Below are 18,752 nucleotides of genomic sequence, written 5' to 3'. Positions count from 1 at the left end.
CTCCTCCTATTGGATCTAACGCTTGTCCGTCTCTGTCGTATCAGCTCCTTGCTCTCCGGTTGCTCTGGAGACCGTGCGATACCTGCGCACGTCACGAGCGGCTGCTGTGAGCGGCCCTCGGTTCTCCATGTAGTGTGTAAATAAACGTTAACAGGCAGCTAAGCTATAGCCTGGCAGTTCTTTCCGGTTTTCAATTACACGACGTCTAGACTTGAGCCTAACAACACTTCTAGAAGGATATCACAGTTTCCACGTGTTTTCTGGAGAGGATCCAAGTGATCTAGGATCGATAATTGACTTTATAATAACAACAGATGACGAGAAAGGTCCCACTGTAAATTGTCGATCTTTTGGAGTATCATTCATAAAAAAATAATACACCGTAATTGATTTGTATCAACACTGGCACTTTTATTTAGGTTATTGGAGTATGTTACACTACATTACAAAGTAGTCCAGAACAGTATGTCCAGGAAGAATAGACACCATGTTGCTTTGAAACTTAAAGAAAGTTACATTGTCATCATTGGAAAGAGCACATGACAGAACGGAGTTGGCCAGTGCTGCCCTCTGGTGACTAAAGGATGCAATAGCACACATTGGCACCATAGCTTTGACTAATGTGGTGACAGGATGCTTTAAACACATTAAAATAGCAGACAGAGGGAGAGAGAGAGGAAGAGAGAGAGAGGAAGAGAGAGAGGGAGGTAGAGAGACAAGATGACTGTGCTGGTTCTCTGAAAGTTCATGAGTACATGGTCAGCTGGAGCCACTGAAAGCAAAGAGGATCAGAGAAATATCAGCATACATGCTGCAGCAGTTTCTTCATCGATAGAAAATAGTCAACAAATCACTCAATCAGTCCCAAAAAAATCAATCTATACTACCTCTTGTACGTTGACTTTAATGGTTCCATTGTTATCCTTGTCCAGCGTCTTGAAGGCTCCTGAGACACACACACACACACACAGTTTCAACAACCTTCATCCGAGGTCTAGACCCAACTGGCCAGGAGGGAATGCCACAGAGGGGCGTGAGAGAAGGGGGCGGGGCTTACGGCACATGGCGTCCAGTCTGACCAGGCAGCCGATGTAGTTGTCAAAGTCCATGTTCCCGTTCTCGTCGCTGTACCTGCGTATGATCACCTGGAACAGCTGGTCGTTCAGAGGGAAGCCTGGACACAGGCGGCATCAGAGGAGGGAGAGAGAGATGTGAGGGGGAGGGAGAGATGTGAGGGGGGAGGGAGAGATGTGAGGGGGGAGGGAGAGATGTGAGGGGGGAGGGAGAGATGTGAGGGGGAGGGAGAGATGTGAGGGGGAGGGAGAGATGTGAGGGGGAGGGAGAGATGTGAGGGGGAGGGAGAGATGTGAGGGGGAGGGAGAGATGTGAGGGGGAGGGAGAGATGTGAGGGGGAGGGAGAGATGTGAGGGGGGAGGGAGAAATGTGAGGGGGGAGGGAGAGATGTGAGGGGGGAGGGAGAGATGTGAGGGGGGAGGGAGAGATGTGAGGGGGAGGGAGAGATGTGAGGGGGAGGGAGAGATGTGAGGGGGAGGGAGAGATGTGAGGGGGGAGGGAGAGATGTGAGGGGGAGGGAGAGATGTGAGGGGGAGGGAGAGATGTGAGGGGGAGGGAGAGATGTGAGGGGGGAGGGAGAAATGTGAGGGGGGAGGGAGAAATGTGAGGGGGGAGGGAGAGATGTGAGGGGGAGGGAGAGATGTGAGGGGGAGGGAGAGATGTGAGGGGGGAGGGAGAGATGTGAGGGGGGAGGGAGAGATGTGAGGGGGGAGGGAGAGATGTGAGGGGGGAGGGAGAGATGTGAGGGGGGAGGGAGAGATGTGAGGGGGAGGGAGAGATGTGAGGGGGGAGGGAGAGATGTGAGGGGGGAGGGAGAGATGTGAGGGGGAGATGTGAGGGGGAGATGTGAGGGGGAGGGAGAGATGTGAGGGGGAGGGAGAGATGTGAGGGGGGAGGGAGAGATGTGAGGGGGGAGGGAGAGATGTGAGGGGGAGGGAGAGATGTGAGGGGGGAGGGAGAGATGTGAGGGGGAGGGAGAGATGTGAGGGGGAGGGAGAGATGTGAGGGGGGAGGGAGAGATGTGAGGGGGGAGGGAGAGATGTGAGGGGGGAGGGATGACAGACACAGAGACGACAAAGGAATTTCATTTGTATCAATACAGACCATCTCCAGTAAAGAGAACTGGAGCTAGAACCATAAAATCAGGAGCAGAACCAGAACCAGGGTACATCTCTACAGCATCTCTACAACATCTCTACAGCATCTCTACAGCATCTCTACAGCATCTCTACCCCCCCCCCCCCCCCCACACACACACACACACACACACATCGCTTTGGATAAAAGTGTCTTCTAAATGAAGACATCATCCTTGTTACGTTACTGGCATGAACCAGAGGCAGGTCCTCTAGTCTGGACTCACCTGCAGCCTCAAAGGCCCTGGGCAGCTCTGTAGAACTGATGACGCCTGACCGGTCTTCATCATGAGCCTTGTAGATGCCCTGAAGCGAGAGGAGGGAAGATCAAAGCTGACACCTCCTCCCGGCTACACACTGCGCATTTGACTCGTTCATTTTAAACTGGCCGAGGCGGCTTTTACAGTTCAAAAACAAAGAAAGATCAAAGGTGACACCTATGCCTGGTTACACACTACGGGGTATTTTATATTCATGGGTCATTTTATGAATGAGGACAAAGCTATGACAGTGAAGGTATGTTCCATCTGTAGGAGTAAACATACAGTATCACCACACAAACAACCTGTCGTCTCTTTGTAACCCAGTCGAATTGGTTAAACTCACTCCCCCAGTATAAAGACCGCCCACCCGCGCCATCGAAGAGCTAGCTTTTCGGTGGCGTAGCTGGTTAAAGCGGAGTTTATGAGGAGGTGGTCACGTTTGCAAGTCTGAGGTCCTGAGTTCAACCCCCAGTACAGGCCACACACCAGGAGGAAGTGACTGATGAGCGACTTCCTGTTAGATGTTTACATAACAAAGACAGGGCTCCGGGTGGGCTGGACTGACCTGCCATCTCTTGATGTTGTCCCAGAGAAACTTGAACTCATGGAAGCCCAGTTTACCTGTGCTGTCACACTGCAGGCTCAGGGTTAAAGGTCTAACTGTTTTGTGAGTGTGTGTGTGTGTATGTGTGTGAGTGTATGTGTGTGTGTGCAAGACTAGGGTAAAAGGATACGTCCATAACAGCTACCATACTCCTGCAGGACTCAATGGAGAATCCGTCCGTCTTAATATCGCCATCTGTAATTCAGCAGATGTACACGTGCATACACACATTCAGCCACATCCACACACACACACACACACACACAGATACTGAGAATACAGAATGCAAAGACAAAACGGTGATGACAAGACTGTTCTAGGAGCACTCACGCTTGCCGAGGATCCTGTTGAGAATGTCCATTAGTTCTTTGGGGCTCACTTCCATGTCCTGAGAGAGAGAGGCAGTGATACGGTGATACAAAGAGAGAGAGAGAGAGATACAGAGAGAGAGAGATACAGAGAGAGGGAGAGAGAGAGAAAGAGAGATTACTATTATTGTTCATTATTCTACTATTATCATTACAATTTCAGATTTACAAATGTATTTCACGCAGATGAAGCCTTTTCTGAACTGAACAGAGTGAGTAAGAGAGAGAGATAGACAGATAGTGAGTCTAACTAATGAGTATTAGTTAGAGCTTCTTCTTCTAACATATGCAAATAAGCTGACAAACCTTTCACCATCTCACATGATTTGGTCGTTTATGACATGACATACAACTAAACTAATGTCTTGAATTCCATCAATAGATAGTTAAATACAATCAACATGTTCAGTTCAGTGAATGAGCCAATGTGACGGTATGTCTTTAAATCTATTCCTCCTCGTTTGCAGAGGGCCCAGACAAAGTCTGAGGATGATTATCATGTGTTTGAACCACCTTCAGTTCCACATAGCAGAGCAGTCTGCCTGCTAGCAGAACTGGTATCCCCATGACTCAGAGAGCCCCTCTACGTCCAATACAGCCACCACCCTCAGGCTGGAAAACGCCCAGTCAGACAATGGCAAGAATTTACACACACAAAGGGAGAGAGAGAGAGAGGAGGAACCAGTCTCTCAGCTTGTCAGTTGCTAAACCGACACCATCCCAATCTTAAACCCAAACTTCAGTATTTTACTCCAGCATTGCTCTGTTCATTTCAGAGTTCACATCTGTTTGGCCCACTACCGGTCGACATACAGAAGACCAGCCGTCACGAACACAGACGGTTCCGGAACACGGAGGCCTCAGAGGAAACTGTTCGGGACAGAATCACCGCTGGGTGGGAGAAGGAATTTCCTCTTTTACAGTTACGTTGTCAAGCATGAAACAACTCCTACTGCATAGCAACCATGACACTCAACTGCTGCTACTGGCAGGCCCACAAACTAGCTATGCTGGCTGTCAGGATCCTCGACATCCTGATACTCGGCCCAGGATTAGAGAGATGGGCGGAAGACGGATTGAGGAGTGTGGAATGTGGAATGTGAAGACAAACAAACGAGAAGTGACGGACAGATATGCAGATTTTTTAACACAGGGCGTGTACCAGGAAGAAGAACACGCCGACATGGAATCCATTGAGAAATACGAGTAATTTGAAAAGTAGGAAAAAAACAACGGCCGAGAGCGCTACTTTAACGAGGCACAGAAGGACGTAGTGCTGTAGTCAAACCCCCACATCAGAAGCACATGCGGTGGATCGAAGTACAACAGTGACAATGTGTCCACTTCATTGTCTCTCGATTACAGTGACTGTCAGGTTCAACTGAAACCCTGGTGCAAACCACTGATATGGGTTCGAACACAGAAACCAGAGAAAGGACAGGCAGTAGGCAGATTTTCTTGTGTTTGTATCTCCACCGGGTGTGTTGACTCAACGTGTCTACTACTTAGTGAGTGACTCGTTTCTTGAATCCCATCCAATTGAGCAGTGATTCTGGTTGACTCACTCCAGCTATTGAATCAGACTAGGCCCTTTGCAGTGGATGAGCTGAGAAACAGCTTATACACATCTCAAAATACAAGCTTGTTTACATTCCCAATATTTAATGTTATATGTTTGATAGTACACCTAATACTTGGTTGTTTGTACTGTCTTAGTATGAATAAGGTTAGTGTGCAGCACAGTGTGCAGTCAGAGTTAGCATGTAGCATAGCAATACTCACATCACCGGCGAGTTGGTGAAACACCTTCCTGAACCTCTTCACCTCTTCGCTCTCATTCGGCTCTCCGTAGGCCAGCGGTCTGCGTGGAGGAGGCTGGAAGACACACACAGACCGGGTACTGTTAGAAACTCTCAAATGCTCCCAGACACACATATACATTCATGTGCATCTCACTGGAATCTTACTGTCACACAAACACACACACACACACACACTCCTGTAAACTTTCCAGTATGGTTAAGGCACCAAAGCTATCATACTATGAGAGCATTATGATAAAAATGCTACTTACAGGGTCTGAAGGCACAAATTGACCTGGATCAATATTGCTGTTGAAGGAAAACATTACAGAGATATAAGTCTTGCCCACTTTGCATCAAGGCCGCAAGTTAAACCAAGGGGTCATCAATAGCCTATTGAAGATAGTATGAGTTGCAATAATCGATGTCTGTCTGTGTGTGCATGCATGTGTGTACTAATTTATGTTGGCGTACCTCACAACATCCAGGATGCCTCCAATGAGTCTCTTGGCCAGGAACATATTGCTGTTGTAGAGGTGAACTAATAGGAAATCTGCGTGAAATATGCGAAAAATGCGCTTCAAAGAGAGAAATCTAAATCTCAGAACAGCTCAACGGAAAGTACGTAACAATCCCAAATTTAGCTGGAAAAACTTCGCAGCGGATGTGAACACACATAAAGAAGAAACGAATTGACCGTAGCCTAAACCACCGGACAAATTACGGAAAGGCTGAATTTTGTCAAAAAGATAATAAGGATACTTACCGGGACAGCAACGTCGCTGATGTTTACAGAGACTGACAGAGGCACTCCTACAACTGCTTAGAAAACCTGCTCTGCGACGATCCAAGTTCTTTCTCAATGCATCATTTCTCCACACCCACACCGCACAATTGGGAGGGTCCAGGTCGAGCAATGCGACGCCGGGTCCTATAAACCGTAATATAACATATCTAGGAATCATATTTCAGTCCGAAGATATTACTGTGTATTAATTTGAACAGCTCGTGGCATTCTCTTTTCATATAAAAAATACATCTGGTAGGTTTATTAACTGTAAAATAATTAGGCTACTGGATGTGCATAGACAATATAGATTTTATCTACAACATATTACTCCTACCAAAGAGGACATCTTAAACAAAAGGTGATGCTTAATGAGGTGGTTGACTACTTTTGTTTACTTTCCGTTTTGGTGCCAACGGGGGAATATAAGCACTGTTTTAGGCGAGGGCGGATGTTTGTTTTCCACGTTTCCGTTTGAGCACCTTGCCAGACGATGGATTCAGGAAGTAATGTGTCTTCCTACTTGGTGACGTCGCAGCAATACAGAAACAACAGCAGCAGCGCTCAAAGTTGTCATCGTAGCCTGTTCCTGGTAGCCTACTAACGGCCAGCACCATGGAGCGAGTGCTACTGACGGGACACCTGACAAAAGTGCTGTTTATTCTTGTTCTCATGCAGTTCACACGCCCGTTAAATGCAGTGTCGGAGCCCGGTAAATGGATGCTGACAGTCAACAGTGTGAGTCAACTTTTTCCCTTAAATGTTTTATGCGTAGCAACCTAACCGTGCTAGGGTTAGCTACTCCAGTGAGGACACGACTGGCTGCCTAGCCTAGCTACGTTGGCCAACCAGTTTTACCAGTCAGTGGCTTTGCAGCAATTAGGTAAACTTTTAACTCCAAATCTGACACATTTGAAGCCATAAACTGCTGGCACTGTAGTAGCTACTGATTCAATTTATTTAGCCAACATCTAAATTCTGCGTATCAAGTGTACAGGGCATTGTTGATAGCTCTACTAGTTGATTTTATGGGTCTGATTCATAAACTGTTTTAGTCAATTTTGTCATTCATTAAGACGTAGACAACCGTCTGGTTTATTATTTGATGAGACGGCGCAGTATTATTGCCACACAATACTTTTGTAGGGCTCGCTTTCTCTAGATCAGTCATTTAAACCAGACACGATAGCTCCTTATCAATTGTGGAGTTTACAAAATCGATTTGAGGGTGAGGCTACTATTGCAAAATACTCAACCCCTCCGTTTTGTTTTAGATTTTTTGCGTGACTATTTTAGCCATGCAAAAGCCGTTTGACATATTGACCCTTTGTTGACTTGGCCTTCCAGGAAACTCTGAAGAAGCAATCGTATTTCCTTTTCCACAAGACAATGTTCCAAGGCACCGTCATCAAACTCACAGGTAAGTGTATGTCAGTCCAGCCCATAGCGACAGTTGCTAACTCCTGATTCGTCACTTATTTAGGTGAATGGTGTTGTGGGAAGGGCTTCACGTCACCACATCACCCAACAATCTACTGGTTCTGAGAACTGTTTTCTCTGTGTAAGATTGACATCTGTTGTTGAATGTTGACACAAATTGGGTCTAGCTCAATGGAAAAGCATTTGACTACAGATGAAGAGGTTGCAGGTTCAAATACCCCCGGACGTTGTTACTTTGAGTGTAACGTATTCATAATCAGGAATTGTGCTCGGATGAATGTGTCTGGTTTCTATAGTGCCGTCAGAGACCTGTGCCACTAACTCCAGTCTTGTGTCTGGTTTCTATAGTGACGTCAGAGACCTGTGCCACTAACTCCAGTCTTGTGTCTGGTTTCTATAGTGACGTCAGAGACCTGTGCCACTAACTCCACAGTCTTGTGTCTGGTTTCTATAGTGACGTCAGAGACCTGTGCCACTAACTCCAGTCTTGTGTCTGGTTTCTATAGTGACGTCAGAGACCTGTGCCACTAACTCCACAGTCTTGTGTCTGGTTTCTATAGTGACGTCAGAGACCTGTGCCACTAACTCCACAGTCTTGTGTCTGGTTTCTATAGTGACGTCAGAGACCTGTGCCACTAACTCCAGTCTTGTGTCTGGTTTCTATAGTGACGTCAGAGACCTGTGCCACTAACTCCAGTCTTGTGTCTGGTTTCTATAGTGACGTCAGAGACCTGTGCCACTAACTCCACAGTCGAGCTCAGCGTCTCCTGGTACCTGAGGAGCTCTCACTGCTACGGTGAGGTCTTCAACCTGGAGGTGAGTTCCTCTCTAAGCCCCTCCCTCTCCCCTGCCCTCTCTCTCCCCCTCCCTCTCTCTCTCCCTCTCCCTCTCTCTCTCTCTCCCTCCCTGTTCACCCACTATCAAGTTTACAACATCTGTTATTTGAACATGAGCTTTTTTCAGCATTCATTTTACAGCCATCTACCTTATCTGCATGGGCGGCGCTAGGGAGGGGCTAGCAGGTGCTTCAGCACCCCCAAGAAAGACCAAAGCACCCCGATAGCACCCCCAAAAATATTGCTCATTTATTAACAGTATTCAGGCCCGGAGGGGCCATCGGGAGAAAAGGGGAGAATTCCCTGTGGGCCACTCTGCCCGCTCATAAATTGGGCCAGCAGATCGGCTGCTTTCTCTTTGTTTTTTCACACACCGAATTAAACGAGTTTGTTAAGTTACTGTGTGACTGATAAGTAAGCTAATAGGCTACACTAGGTTTTAATCTAAATAAGCGCATGATCAGACCGTGCATTAAAAAGTGCCATTTTCAGTTGTCGCGCATGCTGTCTTTCTTATTGTTGTGGAGGGAATTAGCAAGATTAAGCTGATGCGAAAATAATCAAATGGTTGGGGAAAAGATGCCAGGAGGAACTGAAAAAGCCAGGTAAAAAATGAAAGATCTGTCACTTCATAAAACGATGTTCCTGCAAGGGTGGGAAAAATATGTTTTCTCAAAAGCACAGAATCTTTCAGGTAAAAATTTTGGTTGTAATTTCCGGAAAATATAGCTCTGACAATATGAGTCCAACGTAATGTTTATATTACATAAATCTCAAGAAACCATTTTGCACTGAAATTAATGCAAAAAATCACCTCGATTTCGGTTTCACCTCACATCAAAACCTGTAGGTCCTAGGTTCGGGTTAAAACCGAATGTTCAACGAATGGCTCGGCCCCTGGTGGGGATGGGCTGGTTTTGAGCATTACATTCCCGGGCTGAAAATGGGTCCCACTCCGGCCCTGATAGTATTTATATATAATATATAGCCTATATATATATATATATATAATTGCGCAGCTCCCCCTGTCAATGATCTAGCACCCCCTCAGCACCTGCATAAAAAATTCTCTGGCGCCGCCCCTGCTTATCTGTGTGTAATCGGAGCAGTATACCACAGCTTTATAACCCGTTTTCACAAATGAGACCATGTACCCTTTGACCTGGCCTACTTCCCTGAAGAAAGCCGCTAACATCTATTGGGAGGAGTGTTGATTGACAAACAAAAACATATTAAAGTAAACTGGCTATAAAGATAAAAGTTAAAAGGTGTCACTGTGTGTTGCACGTCTCCCCTCCAGCCATCGGAGGCAGACAACTACTTCAAGGGAACCCGGGTGAAACAGGAAGGAGGAAGTGGGTCCTATGTGTTCCATCAGTACGCCAACATGAACTGCACACCTCACATGGACCCCCATCAGGTAGGTGGCGGTGTGGCAGAGATCTCTGAGGAAAGGGGGGGTCATTCATAATATTGAAGTATTTAGACGTTTATGAGTCTATCAAACAATCTTGTCGTCTTGAAGGGGTCACTGAGGGAGGTGGGGGGGTAATACTTTTTAAAACTTTAATGAAATGTTTATGAGTCTTATCGAACTGTTTACACTAGTAGTGGGGGTGTGTGTGGGGGGGTGTCTTATTCATGTTAAAAACATAATCCAGTTAATCTATTGTCATGCTTGTTATAGTGATGACTGAAGTTGTTAGACCAGGTGTTTTGATTCTCTAATGACGCTTCTGTTTTCTGTATCAGTTTGTAGTTCCGTTTGACAAGCCGACCCAACTCACAGAGCATGTGATGAAGCAGGTGAGCGGGATCAAAACCCAGACACTGTCTTAGCCCAGTGAACTAAAGCCTAGCTGTTAAAACCCAAATCTCCAATGCTTTTCACTAGACTCACTGATGATCTGTCGAACAGGCAACATTTTTATACATTTAAACTAAAAAATTCTTTGATAATTTATCGGACCCTTTGTCGTTTGTGCTTCTGTGGAGTATGTGTTCAGTGTGTCTTTCTGTCTGACTCTTGCAGCCTGCCACTTCCCAGAACCCTGCAGGAAGAAGGAGGAGAGAAGCAGGGGAGGCCAAGGTGACCAAAACAAACAACCCCCTTATGCAGATCTTGAATGGAGGCCATAGTTGCTTCTAGGTCTAGTAAACTCCATGTGGTTGCGTGGACGCTGTGCTCTGTGTATTTTATAGGTTTACACAATATCACTCTCCTCCCACTTTCCCCCCCATCTCCCATCCTTCTTCTCTCTCCTCCCCCTGCCCCTCCCACTCCCTCCCCTCTCCCTCCTGTCCCTCCTCCCCCTCTCTCCGCCCCTGCCCCTCCCACTCCCTCCCCTCTCCCTCCTGTCCCTCCTCCCCCTCTCTCCGCCCCTCCCACTCCCTCCCCTGTCCCTCCTCCCCCTCTCTCCGCCCCTGCCCCTCCCACTCCCTCCCCTCTCCCTCCTGTCCCTCCTCCCCCTCTCTCCTCCCCTGCCCCTCCCACTCCCTCCCCTCTCCCTCCTGTCCCTCCTCCCCCTCTCTCCTCCCCTCCCCCTGCCCCTCCCCTCTCCCTCCTGTCCCTCCATTCCCCCCTCTCCTCCCCTCTCTCCTCCCCTCCCCTCCCACTCCCTCCCCTCTCCCTCCTGTCCCTCCTCCCCCTCTCTCCTCCCCTGCCCCTCCCACTCCCTCCCCTCTCCCTCCTGTCCCTCCTCCCCCTCTCTCCTCCCCTCCACCTGCCCCTCCCCTCTCCCTCCTGTCCCTCCATTCCCCCCTCTCCTCCCCTCTCTCCTCCCCTCTCTCCTCCCCTCTCTCCTCCCCTCCCCCTGCCCCTCCCCTCTCCCTCCTGTCCCTCCATTCCCCCCTCTCCTCCCCTCTCTCCTCCCCTCTCTCCTCCCCTCCCCCTGCCCCTCCCACTCCCTCCCCTCTCCCTCCTGTCCCTCCATCCCCCCCTCTCCTCCCCTCTCTCCTCCCCTCCCCCTGCCCCTCCCCTCTCCCTCCTGTCCCTCCATCCCCCCCTCTCCTCCCCTCTCTCCTCCCCCTGCCCCTCCCTCCCCTCTCCTTCCTGTCCCTCCACCCCCCCCCTCTCCTCCCCTCTCTCCTCCCCTCCCCCCAGGCGGCTGCTCTTGCAGGTAAACAGGTTCCTCCTCAAACCCAGGCCAAGGCTCCCGCAGCCCCAACACGCAAGGTAACAGCGACTCCGTCCCCGTCCTAATCCAGTGTACTAGCCCTAACCTAGCCCTAACCTAGCCCTAACCTAGCCCTAACCTAGCCCTCACCTAGCCCTAACCTAGCCCTCACCTAGCCCTAACCTAGCCCTAACCTAGCCCTAACCTAGCCCTCACCTAGCCCTAACCTAGCCCTAACCTAGCCCTAACCTAGCCCTAACCTAGCCCTCACCTAGCCCTCACCTAGCCCTAACCTAACACTAACCTAGCCCTCACCTAGCCCTCACCTAGCCCTAACCTAGCCCTAACCTAGCCCTAACCTAGCCCTAACCTAACACTAACCTAGCCCTAACCTAGCCCTAACCTAGCCCTAACCTAGCCCTGCTAGCCCTAACCTAGCCCTAACTTAGCCCTGCTAGCCCTGCTAGCCCTAACCTAGCCCTAACCCTGTTACTGTCAGCCCCATCCTAAAAAATTTAGCTCTTGTAGTTCTAGTCCACATGCATCCCTGTGCAAAGAGCACCGCAAAAACAACTCCTTCTAAAAGCAGGATGTGCTCCTACCTCTGAGACGATGGACAGACAGAAGCGCTTGTACTCACACTTTTATTGGCAGTTAGGTTCATCTCTAATCTCCTCCAGTCATCTTAATTGTGTGTGTGTGTGTGTGTGTGTGTGTGTGTGTGTGTGTGTGTGTGTGTGTGTGTGTGTGTGTGGTCCAGCCGGTGCAGCACTTTGACTCGGTGGCGGAGGCCTGGGAGGATGGCCCCTACATGTTCATCCTCCACATCAGCGAGGTCACGGACGGGGTCAAGCACCGCCCAGCCGAGGCTGCAGCCACGCCCGCCTGGGACATCCAGTGTGAGTGGACATGGAGGAACACGGGAACACACACAGGAACACACACACACACAGGAACACACACACACACAGGAACACACACACACACACACACAGGAACACACACACACACAGGAACACACACAGGAACACACACACACAGTAACACACACAGTAACACACACAGGAACACACACAGGAACACACACAGGAACACACACACACACAGGAACACACACACACACACACAGGAACACACACACACACAGGAACACACACAGGAACACACACACACAGGAACACACACAGGAACACACACAGGAACACACACAGGAACACACACACACAGGAACACACACACACAGGAACACACACACACACAGGGTTTGCACTAACTGTTGTCCCCTCCCTCCTCCCTGCAGTTCAGATCAGCATGCCAGGTCCTCATGCCTACATCTCTGCTACTGAGTGGCCCCTGATGATCGTAAGTGGTTTCCTACACCCTGCAGTCTTTTGTGTGTGTGTCTGTTGATTCCTACAGTTTGTTGGTGTGTGCTTTACCAACCCTAGTGACACATGCTGTGTGTGTGTGTGTGTGCGTGCAGTTCTACATGGTGATGTGCATCGTGTACGTGCTGCTGGGCGTGCTGTGGCTGGTGCTGTCTGCGCTGCACTGGAGGGAGCTGCTCAGGATCCAGTTCTGGATCGGAGGGGTGATCTTCCTGGGCATGCTAGAGAAGGCTGTGTACTACGCAGAGTTCCAGAGCCTACGCTACGACGGCCTGTCTGGTAGGGGACACACACTCTCTAACACACACACACTCTGACACACACACACACACACGCTGTCATGTTCTACCAGAGTGTGTGGTGTCCTCCTGCAGTCCAGGGGGCGGTGGTGTTCGCTGAGGTCTTGTCTGCAGTGAAGAGGACTCTGGCTCGCGTGCTGGTCATCATCGCCAGTCTGGGCTACGGCATCGTCAAGTGAGTTCTCCACCTTCGCTGCCCCTCTCTCTCCCTTTCTCCCTCTCTATCTCATCTCTTGCTCTCACCCTCTCTCTCTCCGTCTCTCTGTCTCTCATCTGGCTTATGGTTTCCCCCTCTCTCTCCCCCTCTCTCTCCCCCTCTCTCTCCCCCTCTCTCTCCCCCTCTCTCTCCCCCTCTCTCCCCCTCTCTCTCCCCCTCTCTCTCCCAGGCCCAGGTTGGGGGCGTTGCTCCACAGGGTCGTGGGTGTGGGTCTGCTCTACCTCGTCTTCTCCATCGTAGAGGGCGGCCTGAGGGTCAACTCTGTAAGTCTGGCCCTGCGTGTGTGTGTGTGTGTGGGTATGGATGTGTGTGTGTGTGATGCTAACCTGTTTGACCTCCCCCCAGGAGAAAGGTGACAGCAGCAGGCTGCTGTGTGACATAGTTCTGGCCTTCACAGACTCCTGCATTGTGTGGTGGATATCCTTTATACTGTCCCCGGCCTGCAGGGGGAGCTAGGCAGCTTTTCTGCCTGAGTTTAACTGGATGTTCACACCACCTTTCTCTCTCTGCTCCAGCCTGCGGGTTAGTTAGTTACTCTGCTCTCTGCTCCTCTGACCTTATACGTGACCTGTGAACCCTCACCCTAACCCACTCTGGGTTCTACTGGGTTACATTTAGTCATTTAGCAGACGCTCTTATCCAGAGCGACTTACAGTAAGTACAGGGACATTCCCCCCGAGGCAGGTAGGGTGAAGTGCCTTGCCCAGGGACACAATGTCATTTTGCACAGCCGGGAATGGAACCGGCAACCTTCTGATTACTAGCCCGATTCCCTAACCACTCAGCCACCTGACGTCTTTTAGAGGGTAGAGTGGTTAGAGTGTACTGGGACTCCCCCCTGCATGACCTTCGAAATGGATGTTTCTGTTTCCCCCCTCTCTTATCCTCTCTCCCCTTTCTCTCCCTTCCTCCCTCCCCTCCTCCTCCCCCTGTCCTCCAACACCAGGCTGAAGATGATGTGATTCAGCTGGCTGCCATTCCTCTGGCTGTGCTCGACTCTGCCCTCTGCTGGTTGATATCCGCTACTGCACCTCCCTCCTCTCTCTACCTCTCTTTCTGTCTCTCTGCCTCGGGCACACTCATCCTTCTTGGCCTGATGTTGGTTTGTCTCTCCTCTCTCTCTCTCCCATAGCCTCCTGTCCTCTGGGCTTTTCAGTGCTGGCTTCTCGCTCCCTCCTCCTTCCTCCCCTTCCTCCTACCATCAATTTCCCGACATAAGGAAAGTTCTAGAAAAGACAGACCCCATTAGACACATAGAAGCAGCCACAGTCAGGCTGGATGATTGCATTTCTAATTGCAGAGCTACTTACATCAGCCTCAGGTGAGATGCTTTGTGTGTGTGTGTGTGTGTGTGTGTGTGTGTGTGTGTGTGTGTGTGTGTGTGTGTGTGTGTGTGTGTGTGTGTGTGTGTGTGTGTGTGTGTGTGTGTGTGTGTGTGGGTGTGGGTGTGGGTGTGTGTGTGTGTGGGGGGGTAGTTCCTGGAAGGGTATTTATGGGATGTGTGGCCGCCAAGAGAAGTGTGTGAGAGCATGTGTGTGTGTGTATGTGAGAGTCCTAGTCAGCCCAGTGTATGTGTGTGTGGAGTCCTTGAGAGTGTGTGTGGAGTCCTTGACGGTGTGTGTGGAGTCCTTGAGAGTGTGTGTGGAGTCCTTGACGGTGTGTGTACATCTTCGTGAGCCTGGCCCAGACCATGAAGCTGCTCCGTCTTAGGAGGAACGTGGTGAAGCTCTCCCTCTACAGACACTTCACCAACACGCTCATCTTCGCCGTCATCGGTGAGGAAATCACCGTTGAACTTCCCTTTCTGTCGGAAACTAAACAGATGTGTCAGACAACCATGATGGTCTGTGATCAGATAGATGTTTTTTTGTGCTGAGTCATAATGGCTGCCACTTGTGTGAATAGAACCCAACCGTGGTTTAAAGCTGTTCATCTCTGCCCATGTCTGTTACCGCTGGCATGTAGTAATGCTCTTTCTCTCTGTCTCTTTCTCTCCATCTCCATCTCTCTTCCTCCCTGCAGCCTCAGTTATATTTATTATCTGGACGACCAAGACCTTTAAGATGTCTCCCTGCCAAGCTGTGAGTGTCTCTCTCTGTCACACACACCACACATGACATAGTTACACATGCTAGCATAAACAAACAGACCTGACACATGCTGGTGTGTCCCTCCTCAGGACTGGAGGGAGCTGTGGATCGACGACGCCTTCTGGCGCTTCCTGTTCTCCATCATCCTGCTGGTCATCATGTTCCTATGGCGACCGTCCGCCAACAACCAGAGGTACTGACGCACCCGACGTCTTTATGGCGGGGCCTGCCTTCGAGAAATGTGTCTTAACCCCCCGGTCTACTCCTCTGCCCTCTCCTCCTCCTCTTCCCTCCTCCCCTCTCTCCTCTGCTCCTCCCCTCTCTCCTCCCCTCCTCTCTCCTCTCCTCCTCCCCTCTCTCCTCTCCTCCTCCCCTCTCTCCTCTCCTCCTCTCTCCTCCTCCCCTCTCTCCTCCTCCTCTCCTCCTCCTCCCCTCTCTCTCCTCCTCCCCTCTCCCCTCTCCTCCTCCCCTCTCCTCTCTCCTCCTCCCCTCTCCTCTCTCCTCCTCCCCTCTCTCTCCTCCTCCCCTCTCTCCTCTCCTCTCTCAGGTATGCCTTCAGCCCCCTGGTGGACGAGGAGAGCGACGAGGAGGCGACGGAGCAGCTGATGAACGAAGCATTCGGTACGAGATTCTTCAGGAGAAGCCCTTAATGCTGCGCTCTGTTCTGGAAGGTTCCCAGACTCTCAGGAGAAGCCCTTGTTGGTGCACAGGAAATTATGTACTCTGTTCTGGAAGGTTCCCAGACTCTCCCTGCTCTGTTATTCGCTGTCTTTGGGAGGCAGACCAGTCAGGGTCATATCTTGCCGAATGAGATCAAACACCTGACGTCTGTGTTTCCTGTTTGTCCCAACAGAGGGAGTCAAGATGAGGGGGCAGAAAGTGGAGACCAATGGAACAGCCAAACCTACCAAAGTGGTGAGGCGTGTGTGTGTGTGTGTGTGTGTGTGGCCTCAGCTTCACAGCTGCTGGTCTAACCTGCTGCTCTGAGCTACACTCCTTACTGGGGCTGGCAGACTGATCATGATACCATACTCTCTCTCTTAACCTTTCTCTCCCTCTCAGGATGAGGATTTGAAGTGGGTGGAAGAGAACATTCCTTCTTCTATGGCCGATGTGTAAGTCACCCAAGACCAGTTGATCTAAACCAGTTGATCTAAACCAGTTGTGTGGGTGTGTATGTGTGTTGTGTAGGACCTGTGTGTTTGTGTGTGTGTGTTGTGTAGGACCTGTGTGTGTATGTGTGTTGTGTAGGACCTGTGTGTGTATGTGTGTTGTGTAGGACCTGTGTGTGTGTGTGTGTTGTGTAGGACCTGTGTGTTTGTGTGTGTTGTGTAGGACCTGTGTGTGTGTGTGTGTGTGTGTTGTGTAGGACCTGTGTGTGTGTGTGTGTGTGTGTGTGTTGTGTAGGACCTGTGTGTGTGTGTGTGTGTGTTGTGTAGGACCTGTGTGTGTGTGTGTGTGTGTGTGTGTTGTGTAGGACCTGTGTGTGTGTGTGTGTGTTGTGTAGGACCTGTGTGTGTGTGTGTGTAGTAACTCCCTCCTCCTTCCCCTCCCAGCGCTCTGCCTCCTCTCCTGGACTCAGACGAGGTGAGTAGACTCGCTCTTCACCCCTCAGACACCAGGTGTCGCCAAACACACGCTTACCATAGTTCTAACCACGGTTACGTCAGTGTTTATCTCTGTTGTCTTGTCGGGCGGAACAATGAGACGCTGGCAACGAAGGGGTGGGGGGGGTGGGTGTGTGTGTGTGTGTGAGGGGTGGGGGGCTGGTGTGTGTGTGAGGGGCTGGTGTGTGTGTGTGTGTGTGTGAGGGGTGGGGGGCTGGTGTGTGTGTGTGTGTGTGTGTGTGTGAGGGGTGGGGGGCTGGTGTGTGTGTGTGTGTGTGTGAGGGGTGGGGGGAGTGTCTTTGTCTCACTTGCTACGTTGTTCCACCTCGTCCAGATCTCAGCAGATTAACCCTCACACGGATATACAGGCACTCTGCCCAGGAGGATGAGAAGATTAGGTTAACACACACACACACTCACACACACATACAGTATCTCGTTAACATACTGTAGCCATCGCCTGCCCTCCGCTCTCTCACACGGCCTGTCTGCACGGACAGACTTCTCCTCAGCCATCTTAAGGAGCGCAGATCCTTCATCTCACTGTTCCGTCGCTTGACTTCCAACTGCCACTCTGTTTCTGCAGGAGACCATGACAACCAAATTTGAGATGTCCAAAATGGAGTAGATGGAGGGATGGATGGATGAACAGAGAAGATGGAGAGACTAACAGTTTGTCACCGTGAGTGAGGAGGATCCTGTATTGTCCCTTTCTTATGAGCTTTGTAAGCGACGTTTGTAAATATATTGGGGATAATATGATACAAAACAACAACACAAGAAGAAAATACTACTTTATTTCCTTTTTATTGCCTGTTTGTATTTATATTTTCATGGATAGGGTTTGTTTCTTTGCTACTAAAATGCCTTTCTCTGTTTACGTTTTCTCACTACAAGAATTTGATTAAATGCTGTCTGTGTTTGATAAGTTAGTTATTTTTTCGGAGTATGCAGACTAGTTTTGTGGTGTGATCTCCCACACAGTGGGATTGTGACGGCCTACACACACACACACACACGCCAAGCACAAAGACTCTGGGATGCGCACTGTACATGCTGTACGAGTACACACATCACACCTCTCCCCCCCACACACACACGCACACGCACACACAGCCAGACTCATGCTAACGTTTGTGGTCCTGGCTGCAGCAGTTATTCCCTCACTAAGTCTTTAATGTTCTCCATGAATGGGTTTGTTCCTGTCCCTCAAAGACCAGGGAGAACCGAGGTTCTGTAGCCGTTCCATCTTATCAGAGGCAACGTAGACACAGCTTGCATCCCTATACCCATAGTAGAATACTATATAGTGTGCACGTATATAGTATCTACCATACTAGACATTCTGGTAGCAGGGTATTGGGATGTAACGATAGTCTCTGGCCGGGACAGAAGGAGCCAGGCTGGAAGGAGTGGACAGGACACAGACAGCCATGAGAGGAAATCCTAACTCTTCAGATTCAGGTCCTTGTAATAAGCAATACTGGGTCAGAAGATGTGCCACTTCGCCAAAAGTATTGGATGTCATTTTGTGTGTTTTGTTAAATAAATGAATTTGAAAGCAAATCGTGTGTGTGGACGTGTTCACGCTGAGAGGCCTTCACAGGGAACTGTGGGATACATACATGAGTCATAAGCTCCTCTGACAGAAGAAGAGCGTGATCGTTTTTGTCTGAATGAACATTCCACACACAGATAAGAAACACCAGTCTATCTCCTAGATGT

At 49.9% G+C, this 18,752-nt stretch overlaps 2 protein-coding genes across 3 annotated transcripts; one reads left to right on the top strand and one right to left on the bottom strand.

Annotated features, from left to right (window-relative positions):
- Positions 1-386: 386 nt before the first annotated feature.
- On the bottom strand, positions 387-6,166 carry capns1b (calpain, small subunit 1 b). Its single transcript, XM_062472972.1, has 11 exons — positions 6,014-6,166; positions 5,722-5,800; positions 5,520-5,556; positions 5,228-5,320; positions 3,408-3,465; positions 3,208-3,272; positions 3,039-3,107; positions 2,438-2,516; positions 1,058-1,174; positions 888-946; positions 387-772 (listed from the first exon to the last, which is right to left on the bottom strand). The coding sequence occupies exons 2-11, from the start codon at positions 5,766-5,768 to the stop codon at positions 746-748; spliced, it is 651 nt and encodes a 216-aa protein (XP_062328956.1). The 5' UTR covers positions 5,769-5,800; positions 6,014-6,166; the 3' UTR covers positions 387-745.
- Positions 6,167-6,534: 368 nt separating this feature from the next.
- Positions 6,535-17,955, top strand: zgc:162698 (Transmembrane protein 87A-like). 2 transcript variants are annotated; one of them, XM_062472964.1, is made up of 21 exons: positions 6,535-6,772; positions 7,382-7,454; positions 8,193-8,290; positions 9,611-9,730; positions 10,063-10,116; positions 10,343-10,399; positions 11,414-11,485; positions 12,187-12,325; positions 12,727-12,788; positions 12,910-13,093; positions 13,189-13,288; positions 13,500-13,593; positions 13,679-13,749; positions 14,999-15,105; positions 15,353-15,411; positions 15,510-15,613; positions 15,968-16,041; positions 16,274-16,335; positions 16,483-16,535; positions 16,977-17,007; positions 17,614-17,955. In XM_062472964.1, exons 1-21 carry the CDS (start codon positions 6,650-6,652, stop codon positions 17,653-17,655), a joined length of 1,779 nt encoding a protein of 592 aa, XP_062328948.1. In that variant the 5' UTR covers positions 6,535-6,649; the 3' UTR covers positions 17,656-17,955. The 2 variants fall into 2 exon arrangements, with proteins under 2 accessions (XP_062328948.1, XP_062328947.1); XM_062472963.1 differs by having other exon boundaries at positions 6,536-6,772; positions 13,676-13,749.
- The last annotated feature ends 797 nt before the right edge of the window (positions 17,956-18,752 follow it).

This window comes from Osmerus eperlanus, chromosome 11, assembly GCF_963692335.1.
Source record: "Osmerus eperlanus chromosome 11, fOsmEpe2.1, whole genome shotgun sequence".
Classification (NCBI taxonomy): domain Eukaryota; kingdom Metazoa; phylum Chordata; class Actinopteri; order Osmeriformes; family Osmeridae; genus Osmerus; species Osmerus eperlanus.
Note: the sequence above shows the minus strand (reverse complement) of the source record. Positions and strands in the feature narration are given on the sequence as shown.

Bases quoted from the DNA above. Each gene is read 5' to 3' on its own strand.
- zgc:162698 (XM_062472963.1), top strand. From the start codon at position 6,650: ATGGAGCGAGTGCTACTGACGGGACACCTGACAAAAGTGCTGTTTATT. The intron at 9,731-10,062 runs GTAGGTGGCGGT...TTTCTGTATCAG, and splicing joins CTCACATGGACCCCCATCAG to TTTGTAGTTCCGTTTGACAA. The intron at 10,400-11,413 runs GTGACCAAAACA...CCCTCCCCCCAG, and splicing joins GAGAAGCAGGGGAGGCCAAG to GCGGCTGCTCTTGCAGGTAA.
- capns1b (XM_062472972.1), bottom strand. From the start codon at position 5,768: ATGTTCCTGGCCAAGAGACTCATTGGAGGCATCCTGGATGTTGTGAG. The intron at 5,321-5,519 runs GTAAGTAGCATT...TGTGTCTTCCAG, and splicing joins AATTTGTGCCTTCAGACCCT to CCTCCTCCACGCAGACCGCT. The intron at 3,466-5,227 runs GTGAGTATTGCT...TCTCTCTCTCAG, and splicing joins TTCACCAACTCGCCGGTGAT to GACATGGAAGTGAGCCCCAA.